The sequence below is a fragment of the Hemitrygon akajei genome, unplaced genomic scaffold (assembly GCF_048418815.1).
Source record: "Hemitrygon akajei unplaced genomic scaffold, sHemAka1.3 Scf000099, whole genome shotgun sequence".
NCBI classification, from domain to species: Eukaryota; Metazoa; Chordata; class Chondrichthyes; order Myliobatiformes; family Dasyatidae; genus Hemitrygon; species Hemitrygon akajei.
The window spans coordinates 1,616,621-1,632,199 of NW_027331985.1; the positions used below are offsets into that span (position 1 = coordinate 1,616,621).

The 15,579-nt window shown below is 45.0% G+C and overlaps 2 protein-coding genes and 1 long non-coding RNA gene across 3 annotated transcripts in view; 1 reads left to right on the plus strand and 2 right to left on the minus strand.

The window, feature by feature from the left end:
• LOC140723054 (NACHT, LRR and PYD domains-containing protein 12-like) overlaps nucleotides 1–15,579 on the plus strand; it is an 868,270-nt gene that overhangs the window by 451,136 nt on the left and 401,555 nt on the right. The window lies entirely within an intron of this gene.
• Nucleotides 3,090–15,579, minus strand: part of LOC140723046 (uncharacterized) — a 30,023-nt gene continuing 17,533 nt past the window's right edge. Inside the window, exon 4 of the long non-coding RNA XR_012097790.1 lies at nucleotides 3,090–5,150. This is a non-coding gene — a long non-coding RNA (uncharacterized lncRNA). The remainder of the gene's footprint in view (nucleotides 5,151–15,579) is intronic.
• On the minus strand, nucleotides 6,030–15,569 carry LOC140723041 (uncharacterized). Its single transcript, XM_073037661.1, has 3 exons — nucleotides 15,386–15,569; nucleotides 13,005–14,014; nucleotides 6,030–6,047 (listed from the first exon to the last, which is right to left on the minus strand). Exons 2-3 carry the CDS (start codon nucleotides 13,605–13,607, stop codon nucleotides 6,030–6,032), a joined length of 621 nt encoding a protein of 206 aa, XP_072893762.1. The 5' UTR covers nucleotides 13,608–14,014; nucleotides 15,386–15,569.

The following is a 15,579-nucleotide window of genomic DNA, read 5'->3' on the forward strand; positions in this document are numbered from 1 at the left end:
CTCTGCAGAGCGAAGAAGTCGAGCTGACTGCAGTTCTGTCTGAGATGTTCTTCGCCCCTCAAATCTCTATGCATCACAAAGAGGAAGTAGGATTCTAAAGCTAAGGTGACAAAACAGTGGCTGATAAGAGAAACCAAAGAAAACATAAAAACCAAGGAGAGGGCATAGAGCAAAAATCACTAGTATGTAGGAGGATTGGGAAGATTTTAAAAACCAACAGAATGCAACTAAAACAATTAAGAAGGAAAAGATGGAACACTTAAGTGAGCTAGCCGGTAATATTAAAGAGGATACCAAATGTTTCTTCAGGTAATTATAGTGTAAAAGAAAGGCGGAAACGGATATCGAACCACTGAAAAATGATGCTGGAGAGGTAGTAATGGGCTGGGGGTGTAAGGTGATGGCAGATGAACTGAATAAGTATTGTACATCACTCTTATCTCTCGAAGACCCCGGCAGGAATATGGAAGTACCAGATGTCAGTGGACTGAATGTGTGAAGTTACGTTACTCGGGAGAAGGTTCTTGGGAAACAGAGATGGTCTGAAGGTAAATAGGTTCCCTGGATCAGATGGTGTACACCCCAGAGATCTGAAAGAGGTGGCTGAAGAGATGTGGAGGCATTAGCAATGATTTTTCGAGTATCGTTAAGGAAATAAAATCCTATGTTTTTTTCCCCTTCACTACTCCCCCTCTCGCAGTTTCACCCATCACCGACCACTTCTTCTACCCTTTTCACCCCCACACTTCTTCCTCTGACGTCTCATCTTTTTTTCCCCCAGTCCTGACGAAGGGTCTCGGCCTGAAACGTCGACTGTTTACTATTTCCCATATATGCTGCCTGGCCTCCTAGGTTCCTCCAGCATTTTGTGTTTGTGTTGCTTGGATTCCCAGCATCCACAGAACTTTGCAGTTGATACAGATAAGAGACAGATAGTTTAGAGCAAAGCTGCAGTCTGCAAAATGACTTCGATAGGTTTGGAGAACGGACAACGAAGTCGTGGATGAAATGTACGGAAATGTACAGTGTATGTAAATGTACGGTCATGTACAATTGGTGGAAGGAATAAGGGCGTAGAGAAAAATAAATAAATGGGAGAAAATTCAAAAATCAGAGGTGCATAGGTATTTGGGAGTCCTTGAGCAGGAGTCCCTAAAGGTTTGCTTGCAGATTGTGTTGATTAAGGATGACAACTGTAATGTTAGCATATCAGAACAAGGATGTGGCACTGTGGCTTTAAAACGCATTGGTGAGATCGCTCTTGGTGTATTGTGAACAGTTTACAACCTGCGAAAACAGATGTGCTCGTATTGGAGAGGGTCCGGAGAAGGTTCATGAGCAACGAAAGGGCTAACGTATGAGGAGCGTTAGCCGGATTTGACCCTGTACTCGCTGGTCTGGAAGAAAGAGAGGGGATCTCATTGAAACCTATTAAATATTGAAAAGCCTCGACAGAGTGGCTATGAAGAAGATGCACCCTATACTGTGTGAGTCTGGGACCAGAGGCCACAGCCTCAATATATAGGGCATCCACTGACAAGAGATGAGGAGGGATTTCTTTAGTCAGGGAGTGGTAAATCTTTAGAATTTATTGCCACGGACGGAGCAGACACCAAGTCACTGAGTGTATTTTTAATGGATGTTCAAAGATCATGGGGAGAATGCAGGAGAATGGGGTTGAGAGAGATAATCAAGTGGACACGAAAGAATGGCGGAGCAGATTCGATTGGCTGAGCAGCCTCTGCGTGAAATCTCATGCTTCATGGTCTGAAGAAGTGGCGAGTGAGGTTGCATTAGGGTTAGGGTATGGTCAGTGTATCCGCGCCTGGATTATTGTATTCAGTTTTGGTCGTTCTGCTACAGGAGAGAGGACGTCAAGCTGGAATGAGTGCATTGGAGATTTCCAGGAATGGTGCCGGTACTCGAGGGACTGAGTTCTGGAGAGAGGTTGGGCAGGTTGGGATTCCACACCTTGAAGTGTAGGAGATTGAGGCTGACCTTGTGCAGGTGTTCCAAACTATGAGTGTACAGAAATGGGGAATGTGTGCAGTCCTTTTCCCCACCTTTGTGGAATCAGCAACCTGAGGGCACCGGTTTAAGGTGAGACGGGATTGATTTAATAGGGATCCCAGGGGAAAATTATTAACCCACTCTCCCTTCCGGTTCATTGTTTAGCTAACACGATGAGTGAACTCTCAGGTTGGAGGAGCAACACCTCATATTCTATCCGGGTAGTTTACAACCTGATAACATGAACATCTTTTCTTTTCATCAACCCACACGCCCGTCTCCTCCATTCTGTCTCCCCACTTCTTTCTTCTCCTCTGCGGATCGTCTCCCTCTGGTTCCTCTTTTACTTCCGTTTTCCCATTGTCAACTGTCCTTTCCTATCAGATTCCTTCTTTTCAGCCCTTTGCATTTTCCACCTACCACCTCAAAACCTCTCACTTTATCTCCCACCTCCCCCACCCACTCACCTTCACTCTTATCTGGCTTCACCTATCATCTACCAGCTTGGACTCTTTCCAGAACCCGCACCATCTTATTCCGGCTTCTCCTCACTTCCAGTCCTGATGAAGGGTCTCGGCAGGAAATCTCTCTTTGGCTTTAACCCCTCTATAGAAGCTACCTGACCTCCTGACTTCCTCTAAAATTTTGTGTATGTTACTCTGCATCTCCAACATCTGCAGAATTTCATCGGGACAGAGTGCAGAATGCAGAGACTACATCGGGTCTCACTAATGTCGAGGAGGCCACACCTGGAAAACTGGAAACGATGGATGACCCCAACAGTCACGATGCTGAAAAGTTGCCTAATATGGAAGGACTGTTTGGGACTCTGACTAGTGGTGAGGAGAGTGGTTAGGGGTAGGTCTGGAACTTCATCGACTTGCACTCCTTCTTACCGCTGTAAATCTCTCCCTTTTGTGGACAACACTGCCACTTGGTGGTGATTTACCACAATAACAGGACCCCCTGATTTGTGGACTCCATTGTCACCAGGTGGCGCTCTGTCGCAATAACGCTGAGAGACAGAAATGTGACGCTGCAGCTTGCTGAAATGTTTATTCAAGATTCAGGGTTGTTTAATTCCATTTCCAGCAGACACGTGTAAATGAGGTCGAAATAATTATTACTCCGGCTCCAATATAGCACAAAAACACAATAGTAACAACATATATCCCCAGCATATATACTGTGCACGGATTGATTGTATGTTCATAAAGTGACGCTCGGCATAGGATGCCTGCATATAAGATGACAGACAGGAAATGTTAGAGGTGCCTGGTGGTGTGGAAGGGTGGGTTAGTGGGTAGAGATATTTATCAGCTTTACTGCTTGGGAAAAGTATCTGTCCCAGAGGCTGGTAGTCCTGGTGAGGATGCTGCATATCTACCCCCCGATGTGAGTGGGACAAACAGTCCATGAGTGGGATGGGTGGAGGTAGATTATGAAAATTAGATTGGTGCTTGATCTCAAGAGAGGGCATTTGGAAAATACTAATGAGATGCTTTTAGAATAGCTTGTAATTGTGCCCTCTTGAGAAATGTTGATTCTGGATTGGGTGTTGTCCAAAGAACCAAACTTGATAAGGGAACTTATGGTAAAGGAACCATGTTGACGCTGTGATCATAACATGTTGCAATTCACCCTGCACTTTGAGAGGGGAAAGGTACAACAAGATGCATCTTTATTAGTAGGGTGAGGGGAACTACGGAGGCACGGGAGAAGAGCTTACCGAAGTTGATTGGAAGGGGACACCAGCAGGGATGATGGCAGAATAGCAATGGCTGGAGTTGCTCCACTTGACAGCCTCAGGGTTGAAGAGAAACACATCATATTCCAACTGCACAGATCCAACCTGAAGGCATGAATATCGATTTCTCCTTCCAGTAAAAAAATTACTGCCCACCTTTCCTTCTACTTTCTCCCGAGTAACGTAACTTTACACATTCTGACCACTGACATCTGGGACTTCCATATTCCTGCCAATGTCTTCTACAGATAAGAGTGATGTACGATACTGATTCAGTTCATCAGCCATCATCTTTCACCCTCACCCCATTAATACATCTCCAGTATCATTTTCCATTGGTTTGATATTCGCTTCTGTCTCTCTTTTACACTATATGTGCCTGAAGAAAAAATAGTATCCTCTGTAATATTACTGGCTAGCTGACCTAAGTATTCCATCTTGTCCTTCTTACTGATTTTAGTTGCATTCTGTTTGCTTTTCAAAGCTTCTCAATCCTCCAACTTCTAGTAATTTTTGTTCTGTGCCCTCTCTTTGTTTTATGTGGTGTCTTTGGTTTCTCTTATCAGCCACGGTTTTGTCACCTTACCTTTAGAATACCACTTCCTCCCTGTGACTTCCGAATTGCTTCTAGAAATTCCAGCCATTGTTGCTCTGTTTTAATCCCTGCCCGTGTTCTTTTCAAATCAATTTTGACAATTTTTTCTCTCATGCCTCTCTAATTGTCTTTATTCCACATCTGACTTTTAGTTTCTCCTTCTCTAATGTCGGGGTGAATTTGATCATATTAAGAACACTTGCCCCTGTGTTCTTTGGACTCAAGTGAACTAATTTATTCCGGTTCATTACAGCACCCAATAGCTGATACCCAAGTGGGCTCAACCACGAGCTGCTCTAAAAAAAGCATTTTGTAGGCATTCTAAGAATTTCTCCTCTTGAGACCAACACCATCCTAATTTTCCTAATCACCTGCATGACAATCCCTCATGACTATTGTAGCATTGCCCTTTTGGCGCTCATTTTCTATCTCTCATTGTAATTTGTGGACTACTTACTTACTACTGTTTTGGGGTCACTATACAATTCCATCAGGGATTTTTTGTACATTTGCTATTCCTTAATACTACCCACAGATTCTACACTGCCCAACGCTATGCCACCTCTTATCTAATGATTCTATTTAATATTTCACCAACAGAGCCACACAACCCCACGACCGGCTTGTTATTTCACTAAACATATAAATATCTGGGAAACAGGAGGACCTGCAGATGCAAGAAATCAAGAGAAATTCACACAAAGTGCTGGAGAAGCTCAGCAGGTCAGGCAGCATCTATGGATGGGAATCAACATTTCCGGCCATGACCCTTCACCGGGTCTCGTGATAACCACGTATCTGAAAAATCAACAAGCAAAGACAACAGAAAGTAGTGCAATATTGGGAAAACCTTTGACAAAATTTATTTCAAGGCTTTAAAAAACTGTCGAACAGAGCTCAATAGTTAACAATTACAACAAAGGCAATAAACACTTCCATCAATACCGACATTGACTTTTTTTAATGAAAATATCTTAGTCCCATTTCAATCAGTAAAATTTACAAAGATAAGTAAGAACTGAAATGACAAGTTTAGAAAAGACTATTTACACTCAACCCCACTGAGATTAACACTACCTTGGACAGAAGGAGGAAGAGGAATAACAGACATGAGAAAGAAAATCACATAAGACCATAAGACAAAGGAGCAGAATCGGACATTTGGCCCATCGAGTCTGCTCCACCATTTCATCATGAGCTGATCCAATCTCCCCTTTAGTCCCATTCCCCCACCTTCTCACCGTAACCTTTGACACCCTGACTACTCAGATACCTATCAATCTCTGCCTGAAGCAAACCCAATGACTTGGCCTCCACTGCTAGCCATAGCAACAAATTCCACAGATTCACCACCCTCTGACTAAAAAAATTTCTCCGCATCTCTGTTCTGAATGGGCGCCCTGCAAACCTTAAGTCATGCCCTCTTGTACTAGACTCCCCCAGTCACTCTCGAAATTGCATTCAGCAACGGGGATGGACAAATATCCAGCCTACAGCTTATTGAAACTTTCCCCCCAATGTGAACCCAGTCGTGTGTTACAAGGTTAGATTACTGAGTGAATCCCTTCCTATATTCACAGCAGGTGAATGGCCTCTCCCCAGTGGAACACAATGATGCAGCCTTGGTGGAGACGGTTGAGAGAATCTCTTCCCAAAGTCTGAGCAGACGATCAGCCTCTAACTGGTGTGAACTCGCTGGTGTTTTAGTAGACGAGATGATCGTGTGAATGCCTTCCCACATTCACAGGTCGACGGCCTCTCCCCAGTGGAACTCACTGGTGTGCCAGCAGATCAGATGACTGAGTGAATCCCTTCTCACAATCTGAGCGGTTGAAATCTCTCTCTGCTGTGTGAACTGACTGGTGAGTCAGTAGGTGAGATGATGTGGTGAATCCCTTTCCACAGTCTGAGCAGGTGAACAGCGTCTCCCCAGTGTGAACTGGCTGTGTGCTTGTAGGCTAGCTAACTGTGTGAATCCCTTTTCACAGTCTGAGCAGGTGAACAGCCTCTCCCCAATGTGAACTCGCTGGTGTCTCTGTAGGTTAGATGAATGAGTGAATCTCTTCCCACAGACTGAGCAGGTGAAATCCCTCACTGCAGTGTGAACTGACTGGTGAGTCACTAGGTGAGATGATGTGGTGAATCTCTTCCCACAGTCTGAGCCACACAACCCCATCAGTTCCATTATCCAGATCACTAACAAATCATGTGAGAAGTAGCGGACCGAATACTGACCCCTGAAGAACACAAGTCACTGCTGGCCAACCAGAAAAGGCCCCTTTTATTCCCACTCGCTGCCTCTTGGCTGTCAGCCATTCCTCTGTCCATGCCAGTATTACTTCGGATTTTTATCCTGTTAAGCAGTTTCATGTGTGACACCTTATCAGATGCCTTCTGAAAATCCAAGTAAATGATATCCACCGCCTCTCGTTTGTCCATCCTGCTTATGACTTCCTCGAAGATCTCTAACAGACTTGTCAGGCAAGATTTCCCTGTACAGAACCTATGCTGGCTTTGACTTATTATATCATTAGTCTCCTAGTACCCCAAAACCTCATCTGTTATCAAGTGATTCTTGACGGGTCATGACCAACGCATCTGTTATCTCTCCAGCAACCTCTCTCAGGACTCTGGGATGTAGTCCATCTGCTCCAGGTTACTTATCCACTTTAAGAACCGAAGTTTGCCTAACACGTTTTCCTTTGTAATAGCAATGGCACTTACTCCTGCTCCCTGACACTCACAGATCTCGGGCACACTGGTGGTGTCTTCCACAGACAAGACGGATGCAAAGTACCTATCAAGTTCATCTACCAGCTCTTCCCCATTTGTACCCCATGAGCATCATTTTCCAGTAGTCCAATATCAACTCTCACCTCCCTTTCGTATTTTTTTTTATAACTGGTTTATATTATTGTATAGTTTGCTGTCATATTTCACCTTTCCCCTTATAGCTTTTATTTTAAATTTGCCTGTTGTTGGATGTTAAAAGCTACCCAATTATCCAACCTACTACTCACTTTTGCTACCTTATATGCTTTTATACAGTCCTTAACTTCCTTTGTCAGCCACGATAGCCTAGCCCCGCTGTTTGAGAACTACGTCTGTGGGACATATCTATCCTGCACATTATGAACTATTCCCAGAAACGTCAGCCATTTCTGCTCTGGCGTCATCTCCACCAGCATCCTCCAATCCACCTGGGGAATCACCTCTCTCACGCCTCTGAAATTCCCTTTCATTCCATTGAGATACTATGCATCTTGCCTGTGCTTCTCGCTCACAATTTGCAGTAGAAATTCAACCATATTATGATCACTGCCTTCTAATGGTTCCTTTACATTGACCTCCCTAATAAGATCTGGGTTATTACACAACACCCAATGTAAGATAGCAGTTCCCCGACTAGGCTCAACCATCAGCTGCTCTAAAAAGCCATTTCGTTTGCATTCAATACATCCCCTCTTTTGCGAACTCACGCCAATCTGACTTTCCCAATCCTCCTGCAGATTGAAGTCACCCACTACAGTTGTGTCATTAAATTTATTACATAAATGCCAAACATTCAGCAGTACCTGGGCCAGAAGTGAGGATACATGCTTTTACCAAGGAGAGAAGGTGTTTTTGAAGCTGAAAGGCCTGAAGGTGGATAAGACACCGCAGAGTTCAGAAAGAGGTAGCTGAAGAGATTGTGAAAGCATTAGAGTCATAAAACACTACAACACAGAAAAATGCCATTCGGCCAGTCTAGTCCATGCTAAACAATTAATCTTCTGAGTTCCAACAACTTCCACCTGGACCATAGCCCTCCATATGCTTCTCATCCAGTGACCTAAGCAAACTTCTCTTAAAGATTACAATCGTCCCTGCCACTTGCTCTGGCAGCTCAGTGCACACTCTCCCCGCCTCTGAATGAAGAAGTTCCCCCTTAGTTTTCTCTTCAAGTGATGAGTAATGATCTATCAGAAATCGCTAGATTTTGGAACAGTTCTGGTGGACCAGAAATTTGCAAATGTCACTCCACTCTTTAAGAAGAGAGGGGGCACAAGAAAGAAAATTATTGGACAGTTAGTCTGACCTTAGTGGTCAGGAAGATGGTAGAGTGTACTAAGAGAGTGTTTTTTGGGTACTGTAATTGGGGAAACATGATGAGTAGGCCAAAGTCAGCCGGATTGTTTCGAGGAAATCTTCACTGACAAATCTCTTGGAATACTTTGCGGAAATAACAGGCAAGATAGATAAAGCAGAGGCAGTGTATGTTGTTTGCTTGGATTTTCAGATGATCTTCAACAAGGTACCCCATGCAAGGCTTATTGAGAAAGTAAGGAGGCATGGGATCCAAGGGCACATTGCTTTGTGCATCCAGAACTGGCTTGCTCACAGAAGACAAAGAGTGGTTGTAGACTGGTCATATTCTGCATGGAGGTCGGTGACCAGTGGTCTGCCTCAGGGATCGGTTCTGGGACCCCTACCCTTAGTGACTTTTATAAATGACCTGGATGAGGAAGTGGAGGTATGGGTTAGTAAATTTGCTGATGACACAAAGGTTGGGTTAGGTTGCAGGGGGATATTGATAGTCTGCAAACCTGGGCTGAGAAGTGGCAAATGGAGTTCAACCCAAAGAAGTGTGATGTGCTTCATTTTCTTCGGTCAAATATGATAGAATATAGTATTAATGGTAAGCCTCTTGGCAGTGTGGAGGAACAGAGGGATCTTGGGGACGGAGTCCATAGGACAGTCAAAGCTGCTATGTAGGTTGACTCTGTGGTTAAGAAGCCATACTGTGCATTGGCCTTAATCAACCGCAGGAATGAGTTTAAAAGCGGAGATGTAATGTTGCAGCTATATAGGACTTTGGTCAGACCCCACTTGGAGTACTGAGCTCAGTTCTGGTCACCAAACTACAGGAAGGATGGGGAAGCCATAGAAAGGGTGCTGAGGAGATTTACGAGGATGTTGTTTGGAAAGGGGTGCATGCCTTTTGAGAATAGGTTGAGTGAACTCAGTCTTTTCTCCCTGGAGTGATCAAGGATGAGAGGTGACCTGATAGAGGTGTTCAAGAAAATGAGAGACATTGATCGTGTGGATAGTCAGAGGCTTTTTCCCAGGGCTGAAATTGCTAGCACGAGAGGGCATAGTTTGAAGATGCTTGGAAGTAGGTACAGAGGAGATGTCAGGGGTAAGTTTTTTACACAGAGAGTGGTGAGTGCTTGGAATGGGCTGCCGGCAATGGTGGTGGAGGCGGACACGACGGGGTCTTTTAAGAGACTCCTGGATAGGTACACGGAGCTTAGAAAAATAGAGAACTGTAGGTAACCCTTGGCATTTCTAGAACAAGGAAATGTTCGGCATAGCTTTGTGAGCCAAAGGGCCTGTAACGTGCTGCAGGTTTTCTGTTTCTAAGGTGCTGCACGTGAGGCTGCTGAACAGGATCACAGCTCATGGAATTACAGGAAAGAAACTTGTACTGACAAGGGAGAAAGAGTCAGAATAATGTGGGCAATTCTGTTTTGCTGTCGGTAACTAATGCTGTTCTGCAGGGGTCAGTATTGAGACCACATCGTTTCATGTTAAATCTGAATGATACGGATGACGGAATTGATACCTTGGTGATGAACATTGCAGTTGATACAAAGATAGGTAGGGGATAGGTAGTTTAGAGCAAAGTGGAAGTCTGCAGAAGGACTTTGATAGGTCTGGAGAATGCCAGCAAAGTAGCAGTTGAAATACAGTGTATGCAAGTCATGTACATTTGGTAGAAGTAATTGGGCGTAGAAAAAAAATAAATGGGAGAAACTTGAAAAAATTAGAGGTGCATAAGTGCTTGTGAGTCCTTGAGCAAGAGGCCCTAAAGGTTTGCTTGCAGATGGAGTTGATTAAGGATGACAACTGCAATGTCAGCAATATAAGAGCAAGGATGCGATACTATAGCTTTATAACGCATTGGGCAGATCACTGTTGGTGTATGGTGAGCAGAGTCCGACCTGTACTTCCGACTTATTATCTGAGCAAAGGATGTGCTCGTATTGGAGTGGGTCCGGAGAAGTTTCAAAGAATGATTCCAGGAAGACCAAGAGTGGATGACCTGGATGAGGAAGTACGTGGGAAGGGATTCACTCAGTCATCCAACCTACAGAAACTTATCAATATCCACTGCTGCTGATTTCCACACACAAATAAATCAAAAGGGATATGCCCAATCAAATCGATAATTAATCCATCAATAGCCCCCAAACAACACGGCCCAGCCCGACACATAACAGGGGACTTTACATCCCACAACACTGGATTCAGTGATGAAACCCGTGATTAATGTTGTTGTCCCTCTGAAATCATAAGAAACGCACATTAAGATGCATTTAAATGCGAGCGCATCCCCACAGGTGACGTCACACAGACCCCCTCGCGCCTGACGTCACGCATGGGCTTCCCACACCGGGATCTGCCCTTACGTGCACAGCGTCTTACGTCATCCATGCGCTGGTGAGCTCGGGCTTTATTAGTTTAATAGCTGGGCTAATAATTACGTGACCAGCCCACCCCCACCGCTGTCAACAGAGGATTCAGGGGCTTCGCTATTCCCATTGGTGCAAATCGACGTCAATCACTTGTTACCACCAGTCGCAGAGGTGGACAAGTCCAGAGGGCGTTACCCCCCTCTGTGTTCGCCTCCCGCTCCGGCCTCAAACTCCACATCACAGTGGAGTAAATGTTTTTTGATTTATTTCCATTTCCCTCCAAGGGAAGTTGGGGTGTTTGTGAAGCGTCTTCTGCGGCCGGAGTCTGATGTGTCGCCGAGAGGTAGGAGACCGCTCGGCCCGTCGGTTTGATGCCAGTTCCCGGGGGAGGAGAGGAGGGTTTCTATTGAAAGGAAAAAGATGGTGTGAGTGGGGGCGGACAGGATGTTTGTCCCGGTGGAAATCTGTGGAAATGTCTGAGCCCACGGTGATGGCGAGCACAGGGATTCACATTGGGGGGGAAACACCGGCAGACGGTTGACCTGCAAGTGGGGCCAATGACAGGGGTAGGAGGTGAGTGGTTGGGGCAACACAGGGCTGCGGAAGATGGACATTTTTCTCACAGAGGATTAACAAAGTGGTTAGAGAGTATTTGTTCCAGAGAGTGCAATGAAGTTTCAATAGACTGATCCCTGAAATGGTTGGGTCATCATATAAAGAAAGATCAAATGTGATAATCCTTTCATTTAGAGAATCGAGGACTGAGAGGTGAACAGATTGAAATGCACATCATTACCAGTTGAACTCGGGATCCCAGTCTCTGAAAAAGGGGGTGGATGCCTATATTTTATAATAAAACCCCTATTGTTTTAACTTTACCTCCTCTCCCAGTTTTATGCTTGCCTGCTTAAGATTCAGCCCATTAGCAACAATCAGTAATACATTCTTTTTGGCTTTTCCTAACGCCTCAGGGGTTGGCGCTTCCAGAAATTTTTTAAATGTCCACTGCTGCTGATTTCCACACACAAATAAATCAAAAGGGATTTCCCAATCAAAACGATAATTCATCGATCAATAACCCCCAAATTTGTTCATATCCCAGACTTAGGCCCCAAATTAGTTACGAACCATAATGCTTTAGAAACAAGCCAGCAGCAATAGACTACACCTGGAGTCTGGTTTTGATGTTAAATCTATCTTTATTAGAATCTACTTGTAATATGCAACATAAACAAGATAAACAGAAGTTAACAGTGTTAAGTTTATAAATGTGTTTAAATGTAACTCCCAAACTATTGAGCTCGGGGGAAACCCGAGTTTTGAGTCTTGAGATGGTAAAGTATGAAAGTTCATTTCAACTACAGAATAGGCGATAAGAGAGAGAGATTTGTAATCCAGGGTAAATGGTGAGAGAACGCAAATATGTAGAATTCCACAGGTTCCATGGTGGTAAAATGAGAGAACAGTCGCTGTAGATTTTACAGTCATCATTCCAAATCCACATACAAATTATCACTGAAAGTGACTTGTCACAAGGTTTATCGTCTTCAAATGAACTACCACACCACAGCCAGTCAAGGGTTAACACATCAGTGGTCTCCACAGGATGTGCCAAATCAGATCCACTATGGATCAAACAAGGTGACAACCACATATTCGATGTACGGTGAATCGATAATTAACCCATCTTGTGGGCATAGGAAAGTTCCAAACAGTGACCCTTGGTGACTAGTTCCCTGGTTTTGATCCTTCAGTTTTTCCTCCTTCGTCTCCGTCTGACTCCGAGTGTCTGTGTTCTCGGTTAAAACTAAACAAGCTGCGAGCGATGTAAACAAGCTGCAAGTCAGACTGATTCGCCTTCTTAATCTCTCTCTCTTAAAATGACAGTCCACAGCAAATGAAACCCAGGGATTCAGAACAACGGCCAGTCCCCACTGTGAACTGACTGGTGTGCCAGTAGTTGTGATGACTGAGTGAATCCCTTCCCACAGTCTGAGCAGGTGAATGGCTTCTCCCCAGTGTGAACTCGCTGATGACTCAGTAGTTGTGATGACTGAGTGAATCCCTTCCCACAGACTGAGCAGGTGAACGACTTCTCCCCAGTGTGAACTCGCTGATGATTCTGTAGGTTGGATAACTCAGTGAATCTCTTCCCACATTCTGAGCAGGTGAACGACTTCTCCCCAGTGTGAACTCGCTGATGTTTCTGCCGGGTGGATGAATCAGTGAATCTCTTCCCACAGACTGAGCAGGTGAACGGCTTCTCCCCAGTGTGAACTAACTGGTGACTCTGCAGGTGGGATGACTGAGTGAATCTCTTCCCACAGACTGAGCAGGTGAATGGCTTCTCCCCAGTGTGAACTTGCTGATGTCTCAGTAGGTGGGTTGACCGAGTGAATCCCTTTCCACAGTCTGAGCAGGTGAACGGCTTCTCCCCAGTGTGAACTCGCTGATGACTCTGGAGGGTGGATGACTGAGTGAATCCCTTCCCACAGTCTGAGCAGGTGAATGGCTTCTCCCCAGTGTGAACTCGCTGATGACTCAGTAGGTTGGATGACTGAGTGAATCCCTTCCCACAGTCTGAGCAGGTGAATGGCCTCTCCCCAGTGTGAACTCGCTGGTGTCTCTGTAGGTAGGATGACAGTATGAATCCCTTCCCACATTCTGAGCAGGTGAACAGCTTCTCCCCAGTGTGAACTCGCTGATGACTCAGTAGATGGGATGACTGAGTGAATCCCTTCCCGCAGACTGTGCAGGTGAATGGCTGCCCCCTGGTGTGACCACGTTGGTGTGCCATTAGGTCAGATGACCGAGAGAATCCCTTCCCCGAAATTCAGCAGATGACCAGCCTCTGCCCAGTGTGATCTGACTGGTGTGTCCACAGGTGGGATGCCCGGCAGAATCTTTTCTCACACACAGAACAGATGAATGGGCTTGCCCAGTGTGAACTTGCTGATGTACCTTCAGTTGAGATGACCGAGTGAATCCATTCCCACTGTCTGAGCAGGTGAACAGCCTTTCTCCTGTGTAAAATGCCGGGCTTGCTAGTTGCTCAGATGACCGAATGAATCCCTCCCTACAGTCTGAGCAGGAAGGATTGTCAATTGAATCCCTTGCTCCACTTCTTAAATATCTCGACAGAGACAACAAAACTGGCGTGTCGTGTTTGAGATTCCTGGAGACAATTTCCTTCCCGTTTTTAACCTGTAAAAGATTTACAAAATCCATCAATGGGTGTAGGACAACATTTCAGATGAGATTACTTGAGTTGCCAAGGTTTGATTTGGTATCACACTGTTACAGTGAGGTTAAACCCAAGTTGGAAGAGAAATAATCTCCTGACTGGGCAGAGTGCTGGTATCTGGAATGTCCATCAATCCCCATATGTGTTTCAAGTTCCAACTCCTTAAAGTGCAGGGTTACAAGCTGCAGCTGGATGCACATCTTGTAAGTGAGGGCATCAGGGACACTACAGGTCTCCCCATCTTCCCTCCAATACCCACTTTAATTTGTAATAACCAGTGTGTACATAAGTCTTGCACTGTGCATTTTTTTTACCCAGTGACAAGATGTGCACTTGGTAATTATTTATTTATTTTTTATAGAGAGGTATTCATTTTCACAGCTAGCAAATCACGGTCAATAGGAACTTTGATCTCCTCTGAGTTCGATCCAGTTCATCTGCACTCTCACACAACCTATGTAGCAGGCCTGTAATGGGTAATGAAGGATTTTCTCACCAAAGATTTTGTATATTGTCCATATGTGGTTTGCTTGCGAATTTACGCTTTAAAAAGTCAGATTTCCAAGTATCACTCCACTTCTTCCCACTTGTAAATTCTCCAGCAACTTTTGCAACACCACATGCACACAGGGGACTCAAGTATCACCAGTTTCTGTATTCTACATAAATATTTCCCCTGAACCCTCCCCCGAATGACTGACAGTGGTGAACTCAGTGATGGTAATGCCAATGAATATGAAGGGAAGGGCAGTAGTCTGTCTCACTGGAGTCTGGCACATTTGTGATGTGAAATCTACTTGCTGCCCAGGGCAAAGGTGTTTGATATGATCATGTACACAGAGAGAATGGGACAAAACATGCTCTCACAGGTAGAAAAATCCTGAACAAGTGGAGGTAGAACAAGCAACAGACACAAAATGCTGGAGGAACTCAGCAGGCCAGGCAGCATCTATGGAAAAGATTACTAATGCTGAATTCCTCCAGCAATATGTGTAGCTTGGATTTCCAGCATCTGCAGATTTTCTCTTATTAGTGATTGGAGGTAGAACAAAGGTGATTTTCTCAACTGGTGATGTAAAAGATTTTGTTCCCTTTCTCTGAGTTCCTAATCCTTGCATTTATATAGCTGGAGCTCAGCTCTGTCTGAGAGATCCATCAGTTCCCATTCCCTCATCAGCCGGAAGCTCCCCGGGGCCCGTGTACGAATCGTGGGGCTGAGAGAGAGGGACGAGAGCAGGACAGCCCTGGGATTGTTGGCTACGGTGTCTGGATTTCACAGGAATTGTCGCGAAGTCAGTGTTTAATATAAAAACACGGAGAATCGCTCTTACCTGCACCCGACATTTTCAAGGCCTTCTGTGTACTGCGCGCATGCGTGAAACTCAGGGACGTCCTCAGCCTGACGCCTGCGCATTTCATCGGCGCTTCAGCACCTGTGAAATTCTTAACACGTGGCCCTATGGGTACTCACGGTGCCATTAAACATTTCTGCAAGCTTTCCTTCAACATTTCTTCAATGCCCATA